This window comes from Protopterus annectens, chromosome 9.part0, assembly GCF_019279795.1.
Source record: "Protopterus annectens isolate FY-2018-M chromosome 9.part0, PAN1.0, whole genome shotgun sequence".
Taxonomy (NCBI): domain Eukaryota; kingdom Metazoa; phylum Chordata; order Ceratodontiformes; family Protopteridae; genus Protopterus; species Protopterus annectens.
Window position 1 is genome coordinate 26,431,175 of NC_056743.1, and position 18,692 is coordinate 26,449,866.

Consider the following 18,692-nt stretch of genomic DNA (forward strand, 5'->3'; position numbering starts at 1 on the left):
TGGCTGGTAATGGAATGAGCAGATCCTTCCATCATTGCCCACAATGGCTGGTAATGGAATGAGCTGATCCTTCCATCATTATCCACAATGGCTGGTAATGGAATGAGCAGATCCTTCCATCATTGCCCACAATGGCTGGTAATGGAATGAGCTGATCCTTCCATCATTATCCACAATGGCTGGTAATGGAATGAGCAGATCCTTCCATCATTATCCACAATGGCTGGTAATGGAATGAGCTGATCCTTCCATCATTATCCACAATGGCTGGTAATGGAATGAGCTGATCCTTCCATCATTATCCACAATGTCTGGTAATGGAATGAGCTGATCCTTCCATCATTATCCACAATGGCTGGTAATGGAATGAGCTGATCCTTCCATCATTATCCACAATGGCTGGTAATGGAATGAGCAGATCATTCCATCATTATCCACAATGGCTGGTAATGGAATGAGCTGATCCTTCCATCATTATCCACAATGGCTGGTAATGGAATGAGCTGATCCTTCCATCATTATCCACAATGGCTGGTAATGGAATGAGCTGATCCTTCCATCATTATCCACAATGGCTGGTAATGGAATGAGCAGATCCTTCCATCATTACCCACAATGGCTGGTAATGGAATGAGCTGATCCTTTCATCATTACCCACAATGGCTGGTAATGGAATGAGCAGATCCTTCCATCATTATCTACAATGGCTGGTAATGGAATGAGCAGATCCTTCCATCATTATCCACAATGGCTGGTAATGGAATGAGCAGATCCTTCCATCATCATCCACAATGGCTGGTAATGGAATGAGCAGATCCTTCCATCATTATCCACAATGGCTGGTAATGGAATGAGCAGATCCTTCCATCATTACCCACAATGGCTGGTAATGGAATGAGCTGATCCTTTCATCATTACCCACAATGGCTGGTAATGGAATGAGCTGATCCTTCCATCATTATCCACAATGGCTGGTAATGGAATGAGCAGATCCTTCCATCATTACCCACAATGGCTGGTAATGGAATGAGCTGATCCTTCCATCATTATCCACAATGGCTGGTAATGGAATGAGCTGATCCTTCCATCATTATCCACAATGGCTGGTAATGGAATGAGCTGATCCTTCCATCATTGCCCACAATAGTTGGTAATGGAAAGAGCCGATCTTTCCATCATCATCCACAATGGCCGGTAATGGAATGAACCGATCCTTCCATCATTATCCACAGTGGTTGATGATGGCACATTCTGGGACTCATCATCTAGTCTTCTATCATTATCTGCAACTTACTGCTGGAGTAGGCTGAGACTCAACATCCAAGCTTCAACCATTTTCCACAGCAATTAGTGCCGGGGCAGCCCCAGTCTTCCATGTCCATCCACAGATCTAATGCCGGGATAAGCTGGGAAAAGACCAGATTAAGCCCTTTCCTTCCACACATGGCTGTGCAGCAAGTAGATGTGTCAGTGTCTACAGCAATGTCCAGTACATAAACACAGCAATGCCACAACAGAAGGATTCCACACAGCCATTACTTCTACAGTAGTTCAACAAAGTGACTTCAGTCTGAGAATCTCCTACAGCCAAGTTCTGCTACATTAGCAGCTAGACAAACTCCCAGAGGATGCTACAAAGTAAAGCACAACTCAGCGCCCACATTATCACATTATCTGTGAAAAGTAACTTCAGCTGCAATAAACTGAAACTGAAATAGTACTGCACTCTCCTTCCCAATGCCAGTGTTAAACTCAAACCTGTATCACAACTAATATACTTTTTTCATAGTCACTTGTGGTAAATGCATCTCCCTGTTAATCTTTTCTTTCCTTTCATTTAATTTTACATCATTACAGCTACAGGTACAAGCAGAAAAGATGTGATTTACTTACTTTCTGAACAGGTGTAATCATCAATCTTCTTGAACCCTGTGGGGCAGCTGCAGGTGTAGTTCTTGAAGCTGGGTAGACATAGGTGGCTGCAGCCACCATTATTCTTTCCACATCGATTTCTCCCTGCTCAAATAACAAAGAAAAATACAAGCAGCACATAAATACCCACAAGAAGGCAAACTAAGACAAGTTTTAAAGTAAATACCTGTTTGCAGTCTCCACAGTTCTTTTAGTATACTTCCTTATTACAGTCTACACAATAGAATATTGACCCCAGTTAAGACACAGACATCTCAGACTACTCCTCCTACTTCTAACCCAACAAGTCTTCTTTCAAATCCTTACTGACATCATCAATCAACTTTGTTGCCTTACAAACTAAGCTTTTTCCCCCTCCATCCTTCATCAAAGTTCAGGCCACAAACTACCCTCTACATTTGGAAAGTACAGTTGTGTACACTTATCATAAATGTAGATGTTCGAGTGTATTCCCTATTACAGTCATCACATTTGGGTTATCTGCCTGCAGGTAGCCCTCAGCCGGCCTGAATACTTGAGTCTTGGATTCCTGCATCGGATGCTCTCTCTTCTTCCATGACGTCAGGTCGTCAGGGGTATAAAACATGCAGCCGACGCCATTACATCAGTTTTTCTTGCCCCAGATGTCAGGTGTCCCCACAATGGGAACCAATTATATGTTATGGTACACCTCCATCAAAAAGCAAATACACCAGAAAACTTAAATATACCAAACAAGAAAGAAAGGTAGAGCCAAAAGAAGTCAGGGGACTGGAGGGAGGGTAACAAGGACTGCAACAGTGAATACACTCGAACATCATTTATGGCAAGTGTACACAACTGTACTATGTTCTTTGTGTTTCACTGTTGCAGTCATCACATTTGGGTTGATTCCCAAAGCTAAGGAAGGGAGGAGGAAGTTAGAGCATTTGGGCCAGCTATTAAGCCCTGCAAGACTGCAGTGGCAAAACCAGCTCTGGATTTAGAAAAAAGAGGCATGTGGTAATGCGTGGTGAAGGTATGTACAGAGCTCCAGGTAGCCACTTCTAGGATGTCCCTGGTAGGGACTCCTCTGAGAAAGGCTGCAGAGGTAGATGCAGCCCTGGTGGAATGTGATCTTATCCCTTGTGGGGTACGTTTTCCATGGTGCTTGTAGCAGAAATAGATGCAACGGGCAATCCATTTGGAAATGGTTTGCTTTGAAATGGCCTTCCCCTCTGCCCCTGCAGCAAAGCCAACTAGCAGCTGTTCAGATTTTCTGAGAGGCTTAGCCCTGTCCAAATAATATCTAAGTTGTCTGTGCATATCCAGGGAGTGCAGTATTCGTTCTCCGCAAGTGAATGAACTGATTTAGGGCCACACTAGACACCACCTTGGGCATAAAGGAAGGATTGGTCCAGAGAGAAAACCTGTCCGCATGGAAGATAATGAAGGGTTCCACTGCCATGAGGGCCTGCAATTCAGACACTCTTCTTGCTGAAGTGATGGCTAGAAGGAATGCTGTTTTCCAAGAAAGGAATTTCAACTCTGCTGTTGCAGCTGGCTCAAAGAGAGGGAGAGTGAGCTTTTCCAATACAAAGTTAAGGTCCCAGGCTGGAGTAGGGGCTCTCCTGGGAGGGTCTTAAATTTTTGGCCCCTCTAAGGAATTGTTTTAGCAGAGGGTGAGAGAAGAAGGGGGCTCAGTATTATAATGAGCTGAAATGGCAGAGGCATGTATTTTAATTGACGAGAAGGATAGGCCATTGTGGAGCAATTCTGTTAAGTACTGAAGAATATGAGGTAAACTGGGCACTGTTGTGCCCATCCCCCGAGTATGGCTCCAGGAACAGTATATTTTCCACTTTTCAGCATAGGATTTTCTAGTATTAGGCCTCCTTGCCTCCAGAATGACATCTAGCACCTGCTTACTGAGGGATGCTATTGGAGAGCTCAAGAAATTAGCCAGGCTGTGAGGTTCATGGTTTGAAGCTGAGGGTGCAGAACCTGGCCCGCCTGCTGGGACAGTAGGGAAGGGGTCTCTGGCAGGTGCCATGGTCCCAGCAGTGTCACACTGCGCAAGAAAGGGTACCAGTGCTGGTGTGGCCAGTCTGATGCAATCAGTATTGTCCTTGGCTTGTCCTGTTTGATCTTTAGTAAAACCTTCAAGAGGAGAGGCAGAGGGGGAAAGGCATAAACTGAGATGCTTTCCCAGGTAAATGACAGGGCATCCACTTTCCAAGCTTGACTGTGGGGAGTCCTTGTGCAGAATTTGTCCAATTGGTAGTTCTGAGGGAAGGCAAACGGGTCCACCTCTGGAGTCCCCCATTTGTTCCTCAAGAGGTTGAATTTTTTGGTTCCAGTTTCCATTCGTGTGGGTCCATGAGATTTCTGCTTAAGTCGTCTGCCAGTAAATTTAGCTTGCCTAGCAGGAAATGAGCTTGTAGGTGCACTTAGTAGCTCAAGGCTGGGTTCCACTAGCCATGGCTAGTCTTCAGAGAGGGTACGAGTGGGTTCCCCCCTGCTTGTTTATGTACCAGAAAACTGTGGTGTTGTCTGCCTTTACCATAGTTGTCCAGGAAGAATGTGGTCTTTGAAGGCTGTCAGGGAATTCTATACAGCTAACATTTCTTTTTGGTTGATATGCAGGTGCATCTGTCTCGGGTTCCATTTGCCCTGAATGCAGTGCCCTGCCAAGTGAGCCCCCACCCATGCATAGTCTGATGCGTCTGTTGTTAGGGTTTGGGCGGCAGGGGGTAGAGTGAAAGGGAGTCCCTTGTTGTGGAAGCAGGCCTCTGCCCACCAAAGGAACTCTGTCTTTATACAAGGAATGATAGGAATCATTGATTTCAGGTCCTGAGAATGTTGACACCATAGGCTTTTTAGATACCATTGTAGTTTGCTCATATGCAGTCTTGCATAAAAAATTAGTAGAATGCAAGAGGCCATAAACCCCAGGGCTTGCAGATAGCTGGGGTTTTGTAGCCAATAGTTTGAAGTAGGTTGCCAAATGAACTTGTTTCTCCGGAATGAGGAAAGCCATCTGGGAAGTTGTGTTCAAGCTTGCTCCCAGGAATACAATTTATTGGCAGGGAACTAGGTGAGATTTCTTTTTGTTTATGGTGTACCCCAGAGACGTTAGAAGTTTCTTTACAAATGCTAGATGTTGTAATAGCAAGTCCTGGCTTTCTGCCTGAATCAGACAATCGTCCAAGTATATGTATATTTGAATATTTCTCTGCCTGCAAAATGCAATGGCTGGAGCTAGACACTTTGTGAATACCCTGGGTGCAGTAGATAAGCCAAAGGGAAGTGCAGAGAACTGATAGTGCATGGAGTCTGCCCTGAAGCGTAGGTATTTCCTGCACAATTCCCTTATTGAAATGTGCAGGTAAGCTTCCTTTAAGTCTAAGGCTGCCAACCAGGCATCTTTGCCTAGCATAGGAAGAAGCTGTTGAAGTGTTAGCATTTTGAATTTTGGGATTACCAGAAAGGTGTTTAGAATAGAGAGGTCCAGGATAGGACACCAGGAGCTGTCTTGAATAAAAACCTTGTCTCCTTTGTTCTGCTGGGACAGGTTGAATAGCCCTGATATCTAGAAGAGAGAGACCCTGCTGTTGGGCCTCCACCCACTGATTTGGGGGTAGATCTGGCCAACTGTTTGGGGTTGGTAGGGAGTGGAAGTGGAATCTGTATCCTTGGGAAACTATACACAAAACCCATTTGTCACAGGAATTGAGTTCCCAGTTTTTGCATGCAAGGCGAGCTTTCCTCCTAGGGGAGCAGGCAGCTGAGCAGGACTTGGGAGGGTTAAGGTTAAGACATTGAGCCATTTTTCCCATAGGGGGTGATTTACTACTCCCTGCTGTGGAGGTGGGAGCCCCCCACTGCTTAGACCTGTGCGAAGTCTGAGACTGTAACCTAGTTGGTCTGTTGTTCCTGGGTTTGGACTGAGAGAGCCTGGAAGAGACTGGAAAAGACCAACTCTTTGAAGGACAAAGTCTAATAAATCTGGGAGGCTGTACTTGTAAGAAATCTTTAACAGTTTGCATAGAGTTAGCTTTTTCCTCCATCCTTTTGAGGACTTCTTCTGCTTTGTTGCCAAACAGGCGGTCTTGGTTTAAGGGATCATCCAGCAATTTAGCTTTAACATGATCTGGCAAGTTTTGCTCCTTAAGCCAAGCATGCCTTCTAAGTACAGACCCAGTGACAGCACCCCTGCAAGATGCTTCTAAAGAGACAAAACCACATTGTAAAGTATGTTTAATAACTTATTCTGCAGAATGCATTAAATCCTGTAATTCTTTGTGTTCAGCACAGTCATGAATCAACATCATTTTCTGTTTAAGTAGTCCCAGAATATGATGCTGGTACTTTAACATATGAAACTGGCAAATTAAAGCCCTAAAAGTGTATACCTTCTTATCCCATCTGTCTAAGGCTCTAGAATCCCTATCAGAAGGGGTAGGATTTTTGGCAGCAGTAGCCTTAATGCCTTTAGGTCCTTGTGAAATGTGCACTGGATCCGCAGTAGGATTCTTGAAGAGGAACTTGTGAGAGTCAGGTACTCTGTAATATCTATCAGGTTTTCTGGGAGCTGGAGGTAAAGTGTCTGGGGAAAGGCTAGATTCTAAGAAAGCATCACCTACAATGCCCAAAACAAGAGGGATAGCTAAAAGCCTGTGTTGAGGAAGGAGTAAGAATTCCCTAAGCCTCTTTTTGGAGTCAGAGTAATCCTGGCTTTCCCAGCAGAAATGCTCCCTAAGAGTGTGCAAGGTTTCACCAAAAAAAAAAATCCTCTGGAGGGGAAGCAGAGGGAATGGAATCCTCCACATCAGAATCCTCATAGGTAGATAAGGACAAATCCTGGTAATCAGAAGGAACAGAAATATCAGATTACTGATCAGAAAAATCAGAAGGAAAATCAGTACTAGATCTCTTGGAGGGGGAAGGCTGGCTTCCCCTAATTAAGGAAATAAGGTCTTCAGCCATTCTAAGCATTTGTTTTTTAGGTATATGGGCTTGAGCATGCAGTTTGGACATCGGTTTTCTAGGCGAGGTGCGAGTTTTAGGCCTGGATGAAGAAGATGGCGTTGGTTTAAAATGCAAGTCTGTAGGCCTGAATACATCCTCAGAAGCCAGTGCCTGCACAGTGGCTCCGGACCCATCCATGGTAGAGACATCCGCAGGTTCCATAGTTGAAGAAGCATCTCATAGCATACAGGACTCTGAATGGGTCTCAGTAAAGGCCTGCAAATCTGAAGTAGCGGGTATCAGGGGCAGCGAAAGCGCCTCACTGAGTACCGGCAGACTGGTGACTAGCTTAACGGAAGCATCGTCAGCAGTTTTAGACCTATGCGGTCTCTCTTTTTCTTTACATTTTTTCAGAAGATCGGTAGACGGATGGCTTAACGAAGCCATTTTGGAGTACTGATACTGAGTACCAAAATATTTTGCTGCAAAAACAGCCCGACGACGAATAGTTTGGGGATTGAACAAGGTACAAAACCGACAGCGAAGGATGTCGTGGTCTGGTCCTAAGCAAGGAATGCAGTACGAATGAAAATCTTTATGAGGTATTTGTTTTTCACAGGTAATACAATTGTTAACTTTTACTGATATCGGTTGGAGCAAGAAAAAATGATCCCCAATGGGGTACTTATCTTTTTTGAAGACTTCGGTTCTGAAACTCGAAAATGAAAATTTCAGGAGTCGGCTGACCGCCACTTGCGAACTGCTTCTTCTTCGGGCACCGCGCGGCAAGAAAGACTGATGTACTGGCATTGGCTGCATGTTTTATACACCCGACAACCTGACATTATGGAAGAAGAGACAGCAGCCGACGCAAGAATCCAAGACTCTGGTATTCAGGCTGGCTGAGGGCTACCTGCAGGCAAATAACCCAAATATGATGACTGCAACAGTGAAACATGAAGAACAAGAACACCCCCCCCCCTGTTTTCCAAATCCCAGCCCAGTATCCAGCCTTCTATTTATCCTAACCCCCACAAACAATTCTTTTTTTAAATTATGTTCGAAATGCAAATCCCTGTCTCATACTAATTCCACTTCTAATGCAGCATGACAGCTGAACCTGTACAAGCCAACACTAAGGGACTCTGGCTAACAAAGTTTGCAGATGACTGCAAACTGGGAGCCATTATAGAATCCCCAAATGATGTGGATATTCTACAAAAGGGCCTTATAGAAACAGATGCCTGGTGCCAGAGCCATGGGCTCAAGCTTAATGCCAAGAAAAGTATAGTTATCCCCTTTGGAAAAAAAACATGTACCCATAAACTACCACATAGGTGGCAGGACACTAAACATCGAAAGTGTGATGAGAGACTTAGGGACACAAGTGGACAGTGGTCTTACGTTCGATAACCACATCGCCACAACAGTCAGGAAATCCTTCTATGTGGCACACATCATCACTAAGGGCTTTTCATCCAGAAAAAAAAGAGGTCATTGTCCCACTGTACTCATCCCTCGTTAGACCCATTACAGAGTATAATGCCCCATTTGGTATGTACCTCACAACACATCTGCAACAGCTGGAAAGGCCACAGAAATACCTCACTAAAAGAATCACAGGCCTAAAGCAGATGCCATATGCTGACAGTCTAAAAAAATCTCCAGCTATACTCTGTGGCATATTGTCTACTCAGAGGCGATCTCTGCTCAACATACAAGGCCATGTCAAACCCTGAGCTGGTTGACATGCTCCACTTAAAGAAATCCAAATCCCTCAGAGACGCTTGCTCCAGGGATCTAAACCTTATCATCACAATGAACAAAACATGCTGGAGGGATAGGTTCCTGACCCAGGGACTCCCCATACTCTGGAATAGACTGCCCATACACGTCAAGCAGAGCGCCTCATTGGCCCTCTTCAAAAGGAACCTTGATGATTGGATGGGAGATAGGAAATTCACCCCGGGGATCATGTCAGTCGCCCTGCTAGACAGGGGCCCAGAGAAGTAAATATTGTGGGAAGAAATTTCCAGGGAATTGTTATGGCTAGGCTTGCATAGGCCTTAGGGACGACAGCCTAGTACCAGCCTATGAACCTTTGCAACCAAGCATTCAAATGCACAAAAGACATTACTATTACTAAATATAACTGACGTGAGGCTGTTTTTTTCCCCAGTTTCTTTCCCTTTTCTATATGATGGCTGATAAAACTTCAACATCATATAGAATCCACTACTCTCCTGCAAACTCAGAATTTCCATCTATTTCAAAATAAATACATGTAGTACCACCACTGTGCACCATCCCTCCAAGCTAGTAACACCCAGCCTTGTATCCCTGCCCCCAGTATCTTGGTTGTTTTCTGCACATCCCACCTCAGTATCCTCATCCATGCTATCAGCAATTCAAATACCGATGAGTACAAGCTCATAAACAAGTAATGTACACTTCTGTCCTTAACTAGGAACTTAGGATGACCTCAGCACTATACTACAAAACTGCTGGTGGTGCAGTGGGGGGTGGAGGGTGGGGCGGGGCGCAATGAACTGCAGAAATGCCATCCTTCAAATGGCAGACTAAACTGAAGTGAATGGAAGTGCTAATACACCCAAGCACATGAGCTGCAGTTCTAACCAGAGAACCCTGCAGACTGGTCACCTCTTTTTAACGAAACATATTCATATTTGTAGAAGCCGGACAGCAAAACAAAGATAATGTATACAAGACACCAAGCACAGCCCTTAATATGCCAGCATTAAACAGATGCTCCCTCTCTGGCTCGTCATTTGCTCCCTACTGTTCTCAAACCCGCAGTTACATCACAACCATGTTCACCACAGTAACAAGGTACATCACAACCACGTTCACCACAGTAACAAGGTACATCACAACCACGTTCACCACAGTAACAAGGAGGAAGTTGTCTGCCACTACAGCACAGCACAAATGGGAAGACAACAATTCCACTATGGACATTAATAGCAAAATATATAATGTGCTGATGTGTACACTGGGCAGCACTGAATTCAAGGTCCACTATCTCAGCTTAGATCACTAAACCTTGGAAAGAAAAGCCCTCTGAAAATGAGCTTGAATATACAAAAACTTGCAACAAATAAACTCAAGCTCATAATACCAGCAACTGTATGTATGTATGTATCTTTCGGCTTTTCCCGGTTAGGGGTCGCCACAGCGCAACTCCGGTCCGCTAATGATTGGCAGTAGATTTTTACATACAGACTTGCCAGGCCTGACGCACAACCTTCAACAAAGGTATGCCCATTCACGCACGTCTCCACACAGAAGACGCTTTAGCTGAGAATCGAACAGGACAACGTCTTACTGTGAGGCGACAACGCTACCGCAGCACCACCACCGCAGCTTTTACCAGCAACTGTGATGGTATAAAATAAACGGTTGTGGAACCCCCTTACTTTATGTTTAGCATCACTGACAGACACAGCAAAATCTGTCTCGCTCTTTATCTATCCTTGATGTTAGCCAGAAGTGTTCTCCTTTGCACGTGCAATGTGCTCAGTGACTCCTTCGGTAATTCATATGGAGTTACATGGATCTGTAACATATCCAAGTACGACTGTAAATTCTTTTTAATAAAAAAACAAGTAACCTCCGTGGTATCCCCGAAGTCTCAAAACAACCCACTAAACAAGTGTACTGGGTCCAAAAACAAAAAAGTGTAAGAAACATCTCTGTGTGGAAGATTTTCAGTCCATATATTTCTAAGTTAATCACTGTATATTAATCAGATCAGACAAAAGTAGTAGAAGTAGCGAATTTAAACTCGTCTTAAGTAAAAAAAAAAAATATATATATATATATATATATATATATATATATATATATATATATATATAATTGTACAGAATTACTAAGTATTCGAAAGTAATCCAAGTAAGGCAGGCAGTCTGTTTCCAGTCGAAACACCTTTAAGTACACAGACAAGCGATCCAAGTAAAACAAAAATAGAGTAATAGTTTCCTCACAAGATTTCTAAATATATATATATAAACTTTTTATCAGGCAAGGGAATGGTTTACTGTGCTGTAAAACAAAGTGTTATTTGTACACATGTTAAATTCACATCCCTTCCCCCATCAGTGTGACATTCGAGCTGGTCCTGCCCTACTTGTAGCTGTCATAACAACATAACCCTTATATACTTTAAATAAAATTTATAATGATGTGGTACCTCTTATTTAACAAGATTATTAAGTAGATGATTAAGTTTGTGATTTTATCCAAGACAATATACTACATGGCTGGAAACATATCAACCTTAGTCCATTTGGCAATCAAAAAATATATACATATACACTTTGCATGTAAAAAATTCATTGTAAAAATCGTATTCTATTTTCATAACCTATTATTAACAAAGATCGCTTTCGTCCTTTTAGACTTCTTCAGGCCTGTGTACAAGAACCCTAAAAACTATCCATAAAAATATATATAATTGTATAATTAGTTAGTATTATTACACATCATTTTGAATAAAGTGGAAAAAAAAGAGAACCAGAAAAAGAAAAAAAATAGAAAAAAATCTATGATGATGGAAACAAAATATACACTTAAATTACAACTGATTTAAAATGGTATTTAAAACCAACTGGTAGAATAAAATAAAATAAAACACAATTAGTCATGTAAACAATGTGGCAATTTACTAAGTTCCAGTGCACTTTTAATTGAACAGTAGTAGTTTTGTCCAGGCTTCCTGAAAGAGTTCAGATTTAATTGCCACATGAGTTCATATTTCTCCAGAATATTCGGGATGTCTCCTTCAAGATCACCCATGTCTATGCGATCCAGATCTGGAACTTAAAACCTGTGTGTCTTTTATGAAGAGAAAGGTGTTTGGCTAGTGCATTATTTTTTCATCCAGAGCGGATTTCTGACAGATGACATGAAATCCTTCGCTTGAGTTTATTTACAGCCTTGCCCACATAGAATGCATCACATTCACTGCACCGTGCTCTGTAAATTACTTTTGTAGGGTTACAGTCACCCCCTGCACTGCTCTTAATGATTTTCTTTAAATAAGGGCAATAAAAACTGTCACCTTGCTGTATAAACATACAAAATGTACAATTAGTTTCAAAGCTTTTAGTGTTCCTCTCATATGGTCTTTTTTAATTATTTTTATAAGACACAATGCTCCTGCTACTACTGGAACTGTATGGGTAATCCTCCTTCTACACTGCCCTTGTTTCTGCCTGTAAATCTTGGTATTTTATGAATTTGTCTCACTACTACGTACAATACAGTAGTCACTGGGTGCAGCAATTTCACTGATCAATGCTACTTTTGTCTTCTTTTCCTGGACAACTATATCTGGTTTTCTCACATCTATTGTTTGAACGGTTGCTAATGGGTGATCCCATATGATGTAAACTTCACCATTTTCTATGATGCTTTCTGGCTCATGTTTTCAGTGCTGCTCAATTTCAATATTATAATGTTTTGCACAATGCCCAATGCAACAGTCGTGCCACATTATTATATCTTTCAGTATAAAGTACTTCTGCTACTTGTGCATCACACCCAGCAGCAACATGTGCGACCTTTTCCAATTCTGTTTTACAAAACCTGCATTTGTCTGTTTCTCCCACATATTTAAGAGACTATGTGAACCAACATGTAAGTAAGTCCACTATCCTCTGCCACCAATATAAACCTTTTGTCTTTTGGTTTAAATTCACCTCTCCTTAACCATTCCGGCATACGGTCCTGATTGATATGAGGTTGTCCCAAGAGTTTCCTGTACTTGCAACTATATTTATACAGCTTCCACATTTCTTGCTTTTTCATATGATCCTTCATCTTATATTCTTTTTTTTTTTTTTGGCACATTCAGTTGCTGCCAGATTTTTATCCACTTCTAGTTTGATTTAAATTCCCGCTTCAAATCAATATGCTTCTGCTGAACTAAACAGGGTCATCTTACACTTCCTCTCCTCATACTTTAAAACTTTTACTACATTTGGATCTTGTGAGGTTAGGAGATATGTACACAGTCATATGATTACAGAGCTTTACATCTATTCAATTTTGAGGCAGTTCATACCTACTTCAGAAAGTACAGTTGTGTACACTTACCATAAATGTAGATGTTCGAGTGTATTCACTGTTGCAGTCATCACACTTGGGTTATCCTGCCAGGGGTAGCCCTCATTTGGCCCGAATACCAGAGACTTACTATTTCTGCGTTGGTTGCTGTCACTTCAGGATTGATGTTAGGTTGTCACTGGTATAAAAACAGGCAGCCAACGCCACTACATCAGTTTTTCTTGCTCCAAATGTCAGAAGCACCCAAATAGGGAGCTAAGTTATGGTGGAAAAAACACCACCAGTAAAAAGAAAATACCAATACCAGTAGGAATAGCCATAGAGAGGAGAGATGAAGAGATAAGAGAAAAACAGGGGGTGGGAAACCAGGACTGCAACAGTGAATGCACTCGAACATCTACATTTATGGTAAGTGTACACAACTGTACTATGTTCTTTGTGTTTCACTGCTGCAGTCATCACACTTGGGTTGATTTCAAAGCTGAAAAATGTGTGAAGGCAGTCAAGAAGAGTTGGGGCTGGCTAGCATGCCCTGCAGGACTGCTGTTGCAAGGCCCGCCCTGGATTTGAAAAAGATAGGCAAGTGGTAATGCTTGGTGAAGGTGTGAACAGAACTCCAAGTAGCAGATTCCCGAATGTCCCTGGTAGGGACTCCTCTGAGAAGGGCTGTATAGGTTGAAGTTGCCCTAGTGGAATGCGTTCTGACCCGCTGAGGGGGTGGTTTCCCATGGTGTTTGCAACAGAAATGGATACAGTGTGCTATCCATTTGGAGATGGTTTGTTTTGACTCTGCCCCTGGTGCAAAGCTAACCAGTTAGATTTCCTGAAGGGCTTAGTCCTATCAAGGTGGAATCTGAGCTGTCTGTGCACATCTAAAGAGTGCAAGGATCCTTTCCCCCTTATTTTGAGGATTAGGGAAAAAGGTGGTCAAATGGATAGATTGGTTGAGAGCCACAGTGGACACCACATTAGGCATAAAAGTAGGGTTAGTCCTGAGGGAGACCCTGTCAGCATGAAAAATAATGAAGGGTTCCCACAGCCATCAGTGCTTGTAGCTCAGACACTCTTCTAGCTGAGGTGATGGCCAGAAACAAGGCTGTTTTCCAAGAGAGGAATGTTAACTCTGCTGATGCTGCAGGCTCAAAGAGGGGTAGCGTGAGCTTTTCCAACATAAAATTAAGGTCCCAAGTAGGAGTGGAGGCTCTTCTTGGTGGCCTTAAGTTGTTAGCCCCTCTCAGGAACTGTTTAATGAGAGGGTGAGAGAAGAAAGGTGGCTCACTGCTGTAGAGCAGAGACGGCAGAGGCATGGATCTTAATGGAAGAGAAAGATAGGCCTCTGTGGAGTAGGTCTGCTAGGTAATCCAGGATGAGAGGTAAGAAGGGCAGTGCTGTATCCACTCCTTTAGAGTGAATCCAGGAACAATACCTTTTCCACTTATCAGTACAGGATTTTCTTGTACTGGGCCTTCTGGCTTCACGAATGACATCCAGCACCTGCTTGCTTAGGCTGGCCACTGGAGGAGAAGTCAAGGAATAAGCCAGGCTGCAAGGTTCAGAGTTTGCAATTGCGGATGCAAGATCTGTCCCTCCTGCTGAGTGAGGAGGGATGGGATCTGGGGTAAGTGCCATGGTGGCACCGGTGGCAGACTGAGCAGTAGTGGGTACCAGTGTTGGCATGGCCAGTCTGAGGCAATCAGGATTGCCCTTGGTCTTTCTTGCCTTATCTTGAATAGTACTCTTGTAAGAAGAGGCAGAGGGGGAAAAGCATAGATTGAGAGGTTTGCCCACTGGAAGGATAAGACATCCACTTTCCTGGCCTTGCTGTGAGGTACCCTGGTGCATAATTTGTTGAGCTGGTGATTGTAGGGGGAGGCAAATAGGTCCACCTTCGGGGTACCTCATTTCTGGGTTAGAAGCCTGAAGGTGTTGTGGTCTTAATTGCCACTCATGTGGGTCTAGGAGATTTCTGCTTAAGATGTCTGCTAGAGAGTTTTGTTTGCCTGGCATGAATTGAGCTTGCAGGTGAATATGCATAGCCAAGGCCATGTTCCACAGGGTCATGGCTAGTCTGCAGAGTGGGTTCCCCCCTGCTTGTTGATGTACCACATACCTGTGGTGTTGTTGGTTTTTATTAGAAGGGGCCCCGGTGAGAGTAGGGATCTGAAAGCTGTCAGAGTGTGCTGAACAGCAAGCATCTCTTTTTGGTTGATGTGCAGATGAATTTGGTTTGGACTCCAGTGGCCCTGAATGAATCTGCCATCCAGATGTGTACCTCAGGCATAGTCTTGTTGTGGATGCATGCTGCTGCCCACCAAGGTAACTCTGTCCTGAGACATGGTATTATAGGCATGATGGTTTCCAGGTCCTGAGAAAATTGGCACCAAATACTTTTTAAGTACCACTGAGGTTTCCTCATATGCAGTCTGGCATATGGAATTAGCAGAATGGAGAAGGCCATGAACCCTAGAGCCTGCAGGATTTTCCTTGTGGATAGCTGGGTTCTGGTGGCCATTTGAGTGAAGTAGCCTGTCAGATAGGCTTGTTTTTCTGGAGTGAGGAATGCCATCTGGGATGCTGTGTCCAAGCTTGCACCCAGGAATACATTTTTTTGACTGGGGACTAGTTTGGATTTCTTTTCATTGATAGTTTACCCCAGGGAGGTTAGAAGGTCCTTTACAAATGCCAGGTGCTGCAACAGCTTTTCCTGACTGTCTGCCTGATCCAGCAATCGTCCAAGTAAGGGTATATTTGAATCTTTCTCTGCCTGCAATAGGCAATGGCTGGAGCCAGGCATTTTGTGAAAACTCTGGGAGCAGTGGATAAGCCAAAGGGAAGTGCAGAGGACTGATAATGCATAGATACTAACCTGAAATGTAGAGATTTCCTGCAGGAGTCCCTGATACGGATGTGCAGATAGGCTTCCTTTAGGGCTAGGATGGCTAACCAGGCATCTTTGGACAGCATAGGTAGAAGCTGCTGTAGGGTGAGCATTTTGAATTTTGGTACCACCAGGAAGCCAGGAAGGCATTTAGAATGGATAGATCTAAGACTGGGGTGCCAGGTGCCCTCTTTTCTGGGTACCAGGAAAGGTCTGGAATAAAAACCTTGGCCTATCTGTTCTGCAGGAACAGAGTGAATTGCCCTTCTGGAGAACAGGGACTGAACTTGGTTTTGTGCCTCAGCCCACTGGTTTGGAGGAGGGTCTGGAAACCCTTTTGGGGTTGGTAGCATGTGGAAAAGACCCATTGATCGCTGGTGATGGAGATCCAGTTTTTTGCATGGTGGGCAAGTTTTCCTCCTGGGGGCACGAGCAATTGGGCAGAGGTGAGGAGTGGAGTTGAGAAGTTATTGTGAATTCTTTCCATAAGGAGGTGGCTTAGCACTCCCTCTTTTAGAAGTGGAAGCACTCCACTGTTTAGATCTCTGCATACCCTGAGACTGTAATCTGGGGGGTCTGTTTCCCCTGGGTCTAATTTCAGATGGCCTTGAGGGGGCTGGAAAGGACCAATGTTTCAAGGGGCAATACCTACTGAATCTTGGAGGTTGCACTTGCAAAAAATCTTTGACTGTCTGCATAGACTTAGCCTTTTCTTCCATCTTTTTTAAAACCTCTTCTGCTTTGGTGCCAAACAGATTGTCCTTGTTCAAAGGAGAGTCCAGTAATTTTGATTTGACATGGTCTGGCAAGGTCTGCCCTTAAGCCAAGCATGCCTTCTAAGTACAAAACCTGTGACTGCTGGCCTGCAAGATGCTTCTAGGGCATCAAACCCACATTGCAGGGTATGCTTGCTGACTTGGCTTGCAGAATGCATAAGCTCCTGTAATTCTTTATTTTCTGCACAGTCAGGAAAGGTAGATCATTTTTGCTTAATAAGTTCCATAGTATGTTGCTGGTATTTCAACATGTGGAACTGACAATTCAATGCTCTTATGGCGAGAGTTGCACAGGTGTATACTTTTTTACCCCATCTGTCTAAAGCTCAGGAATCCCTGTCCGAAGGGGTGGGATTCTTACCTGTAGTTGCTTTTATTCCTTTAGGTCCCCTGGGAGATGACCTCTGGGGGTCAGTAGTAGGATTTCTGAAAATAAATTTGTGGGAGTCAGGGATTCTATATTACCTGTCTGGTTTCTTTGGAGGAGGGGGTAAAGTATCAGGAGTTAGACTGGATTCCATAAAGACATCATCCACAACATCCAGAACAGGAGGGATAGCTAAGGGTCTTTGCTGTGGTAAAACTAAAAATTTCCTGAGTCTCTTTTTGGACTGAAGATAATCCTGGCATTCCCAGTGGAAATGCCCTCTCAAAGTATGTAGGGTTTCACCAAAAGAAAAATCCTCTGGAGGGGAAGCAGAAGGAATGGATTCCACTGCATCTGAATCCTCATAGGCAGATAAAGGCATGTCTTCATATACACAAACCTCAGAGTCATCAGACTCTTGGTCAGTTAAAGCTGCTGGGGACAAGTTTCTATTCCTTTTAGCTGGGGAAGGCTGGCTTCCCCTAATTAGCATGATCAAGTCTTCTGCCATTTTAAGCATTTGAGATTGCGGAAAGGAAGCAGGAGACTGAGCTTGGGTCAATGGTTTTTTAGGCATAGCTCATACTCTTGGCCTTAGAAACTGGGTAGTTTTAGAAAGAACTGAAGACGCAAAAGAAGTCGTCGGTTTGTGTCGATTATCGGTAATGCGAAGAAATTCTTCAGAAGCCAGTGCCTGCACAGCAGCTCAGGACCCATCCAAGGTACAGACATCCGCAGGTTCCGTAGTCAAAAGAAGTTTCTAGCAGCATAGAGGACTCCGAACGGGTCTCGGTAGCGGACTGCGAATCCATCGAAGTGGAGATCAGGGGCTGTGAAAGCGCCTCACTGAGTACTGGCGAACTGGTGACTAGCTTAACGGAAGCGTTGTAAGCAGTTTTAAACCCGTGTGGTCTGTCTCTGTCTTTATCCTTATGTTTTTTCGTCAGATCGGTAGTCGGATGGCTTACTGAAGCCATTTCAGAATACACAGATCAAGAACGAAAGTATTTAGCTACAATAAGGGCCCGACGACGAATAGTTTAGGCATTGAAAAAAGCACAAAACCGACAGCGAGGTAAGTCATGGTCTGGGCCTAAACAGGTGACGCAGTAAAAATGGAAATCTCTGTGTGGTATTTTGCTTTCCAAAGGCGAGACAAATGTTAACTTTTTCTGACATAAGTTAGAGCAAGAAAAAAGGATCCCCAACGGGGTACTTAGCTTTAGAAGACTTCAGGATGATTCAATTTTGGAAACAAAAACTCAGGTTGCGGCCGACCAGCACTTGTGTGAACTGCTTCTGATTCGGGCTCCTCGGCGAGAAAGACTGATGTAATGGTGTCAGCTGCCTGTTTTTATACCCCTGATGACCTGACATCAGTCCTGAAGCGACAGCAACCGACAGGGAAATACTAAGTTTCTGGTATTTGGGGGGACTCAGGGCTACTCCTGGCAGGACAATCCAAGTGTGATGACTGCAACAGTGAAAACGAAGAACATGAGATTTATAATCATGGTATACACCAACTTTTATCAATAATTTGGAAGCATGAAGTATTTTTCTTGATTTCCTGTCCAACCGACCCAATACTGTTAGGGTCAGTCAGTAACTCAAAAACTGTAAGGTAGGACAGGAATAACAAAATGGACCTGCCTGCACTTCATTCCTAGATGTCAGAGCTGTTTTCAATATTAATGTTAGTCTTCTAAAATATTTAAAT

At 43.6% G+C, this 18,692-nt stretch overlaps 1 protein-coding gene across 3 annotated transcripts in view; it reads right to left on the reverse strand.

Moving 5' to 3' along the window:
• Nucleotides 1–18,692, reverse strand: part of LRP4 (LDL receptor related protein 4) — a 2,374,694-nt gene that overhangs the window by 558,719 nt on the left and 1,797,283 nt on the right. For 2 of the 3 annotated variants that reach the window (XM_044082532.1, XM_044082534.1), the window contains exon 16: nucleotides 1,894–2,019. In XM_044082532.1, coding sequence (XP_043938467.1) covers nucleotides 1,894–2,019 — 126 coding nt within the window. The remainder of the gene's footprint in view (nucleotides 1–1,893; nucleotides 2,020–18,692) is intronic. The other variant, XM_044082533.1, reaches the window with a different exon arrangement.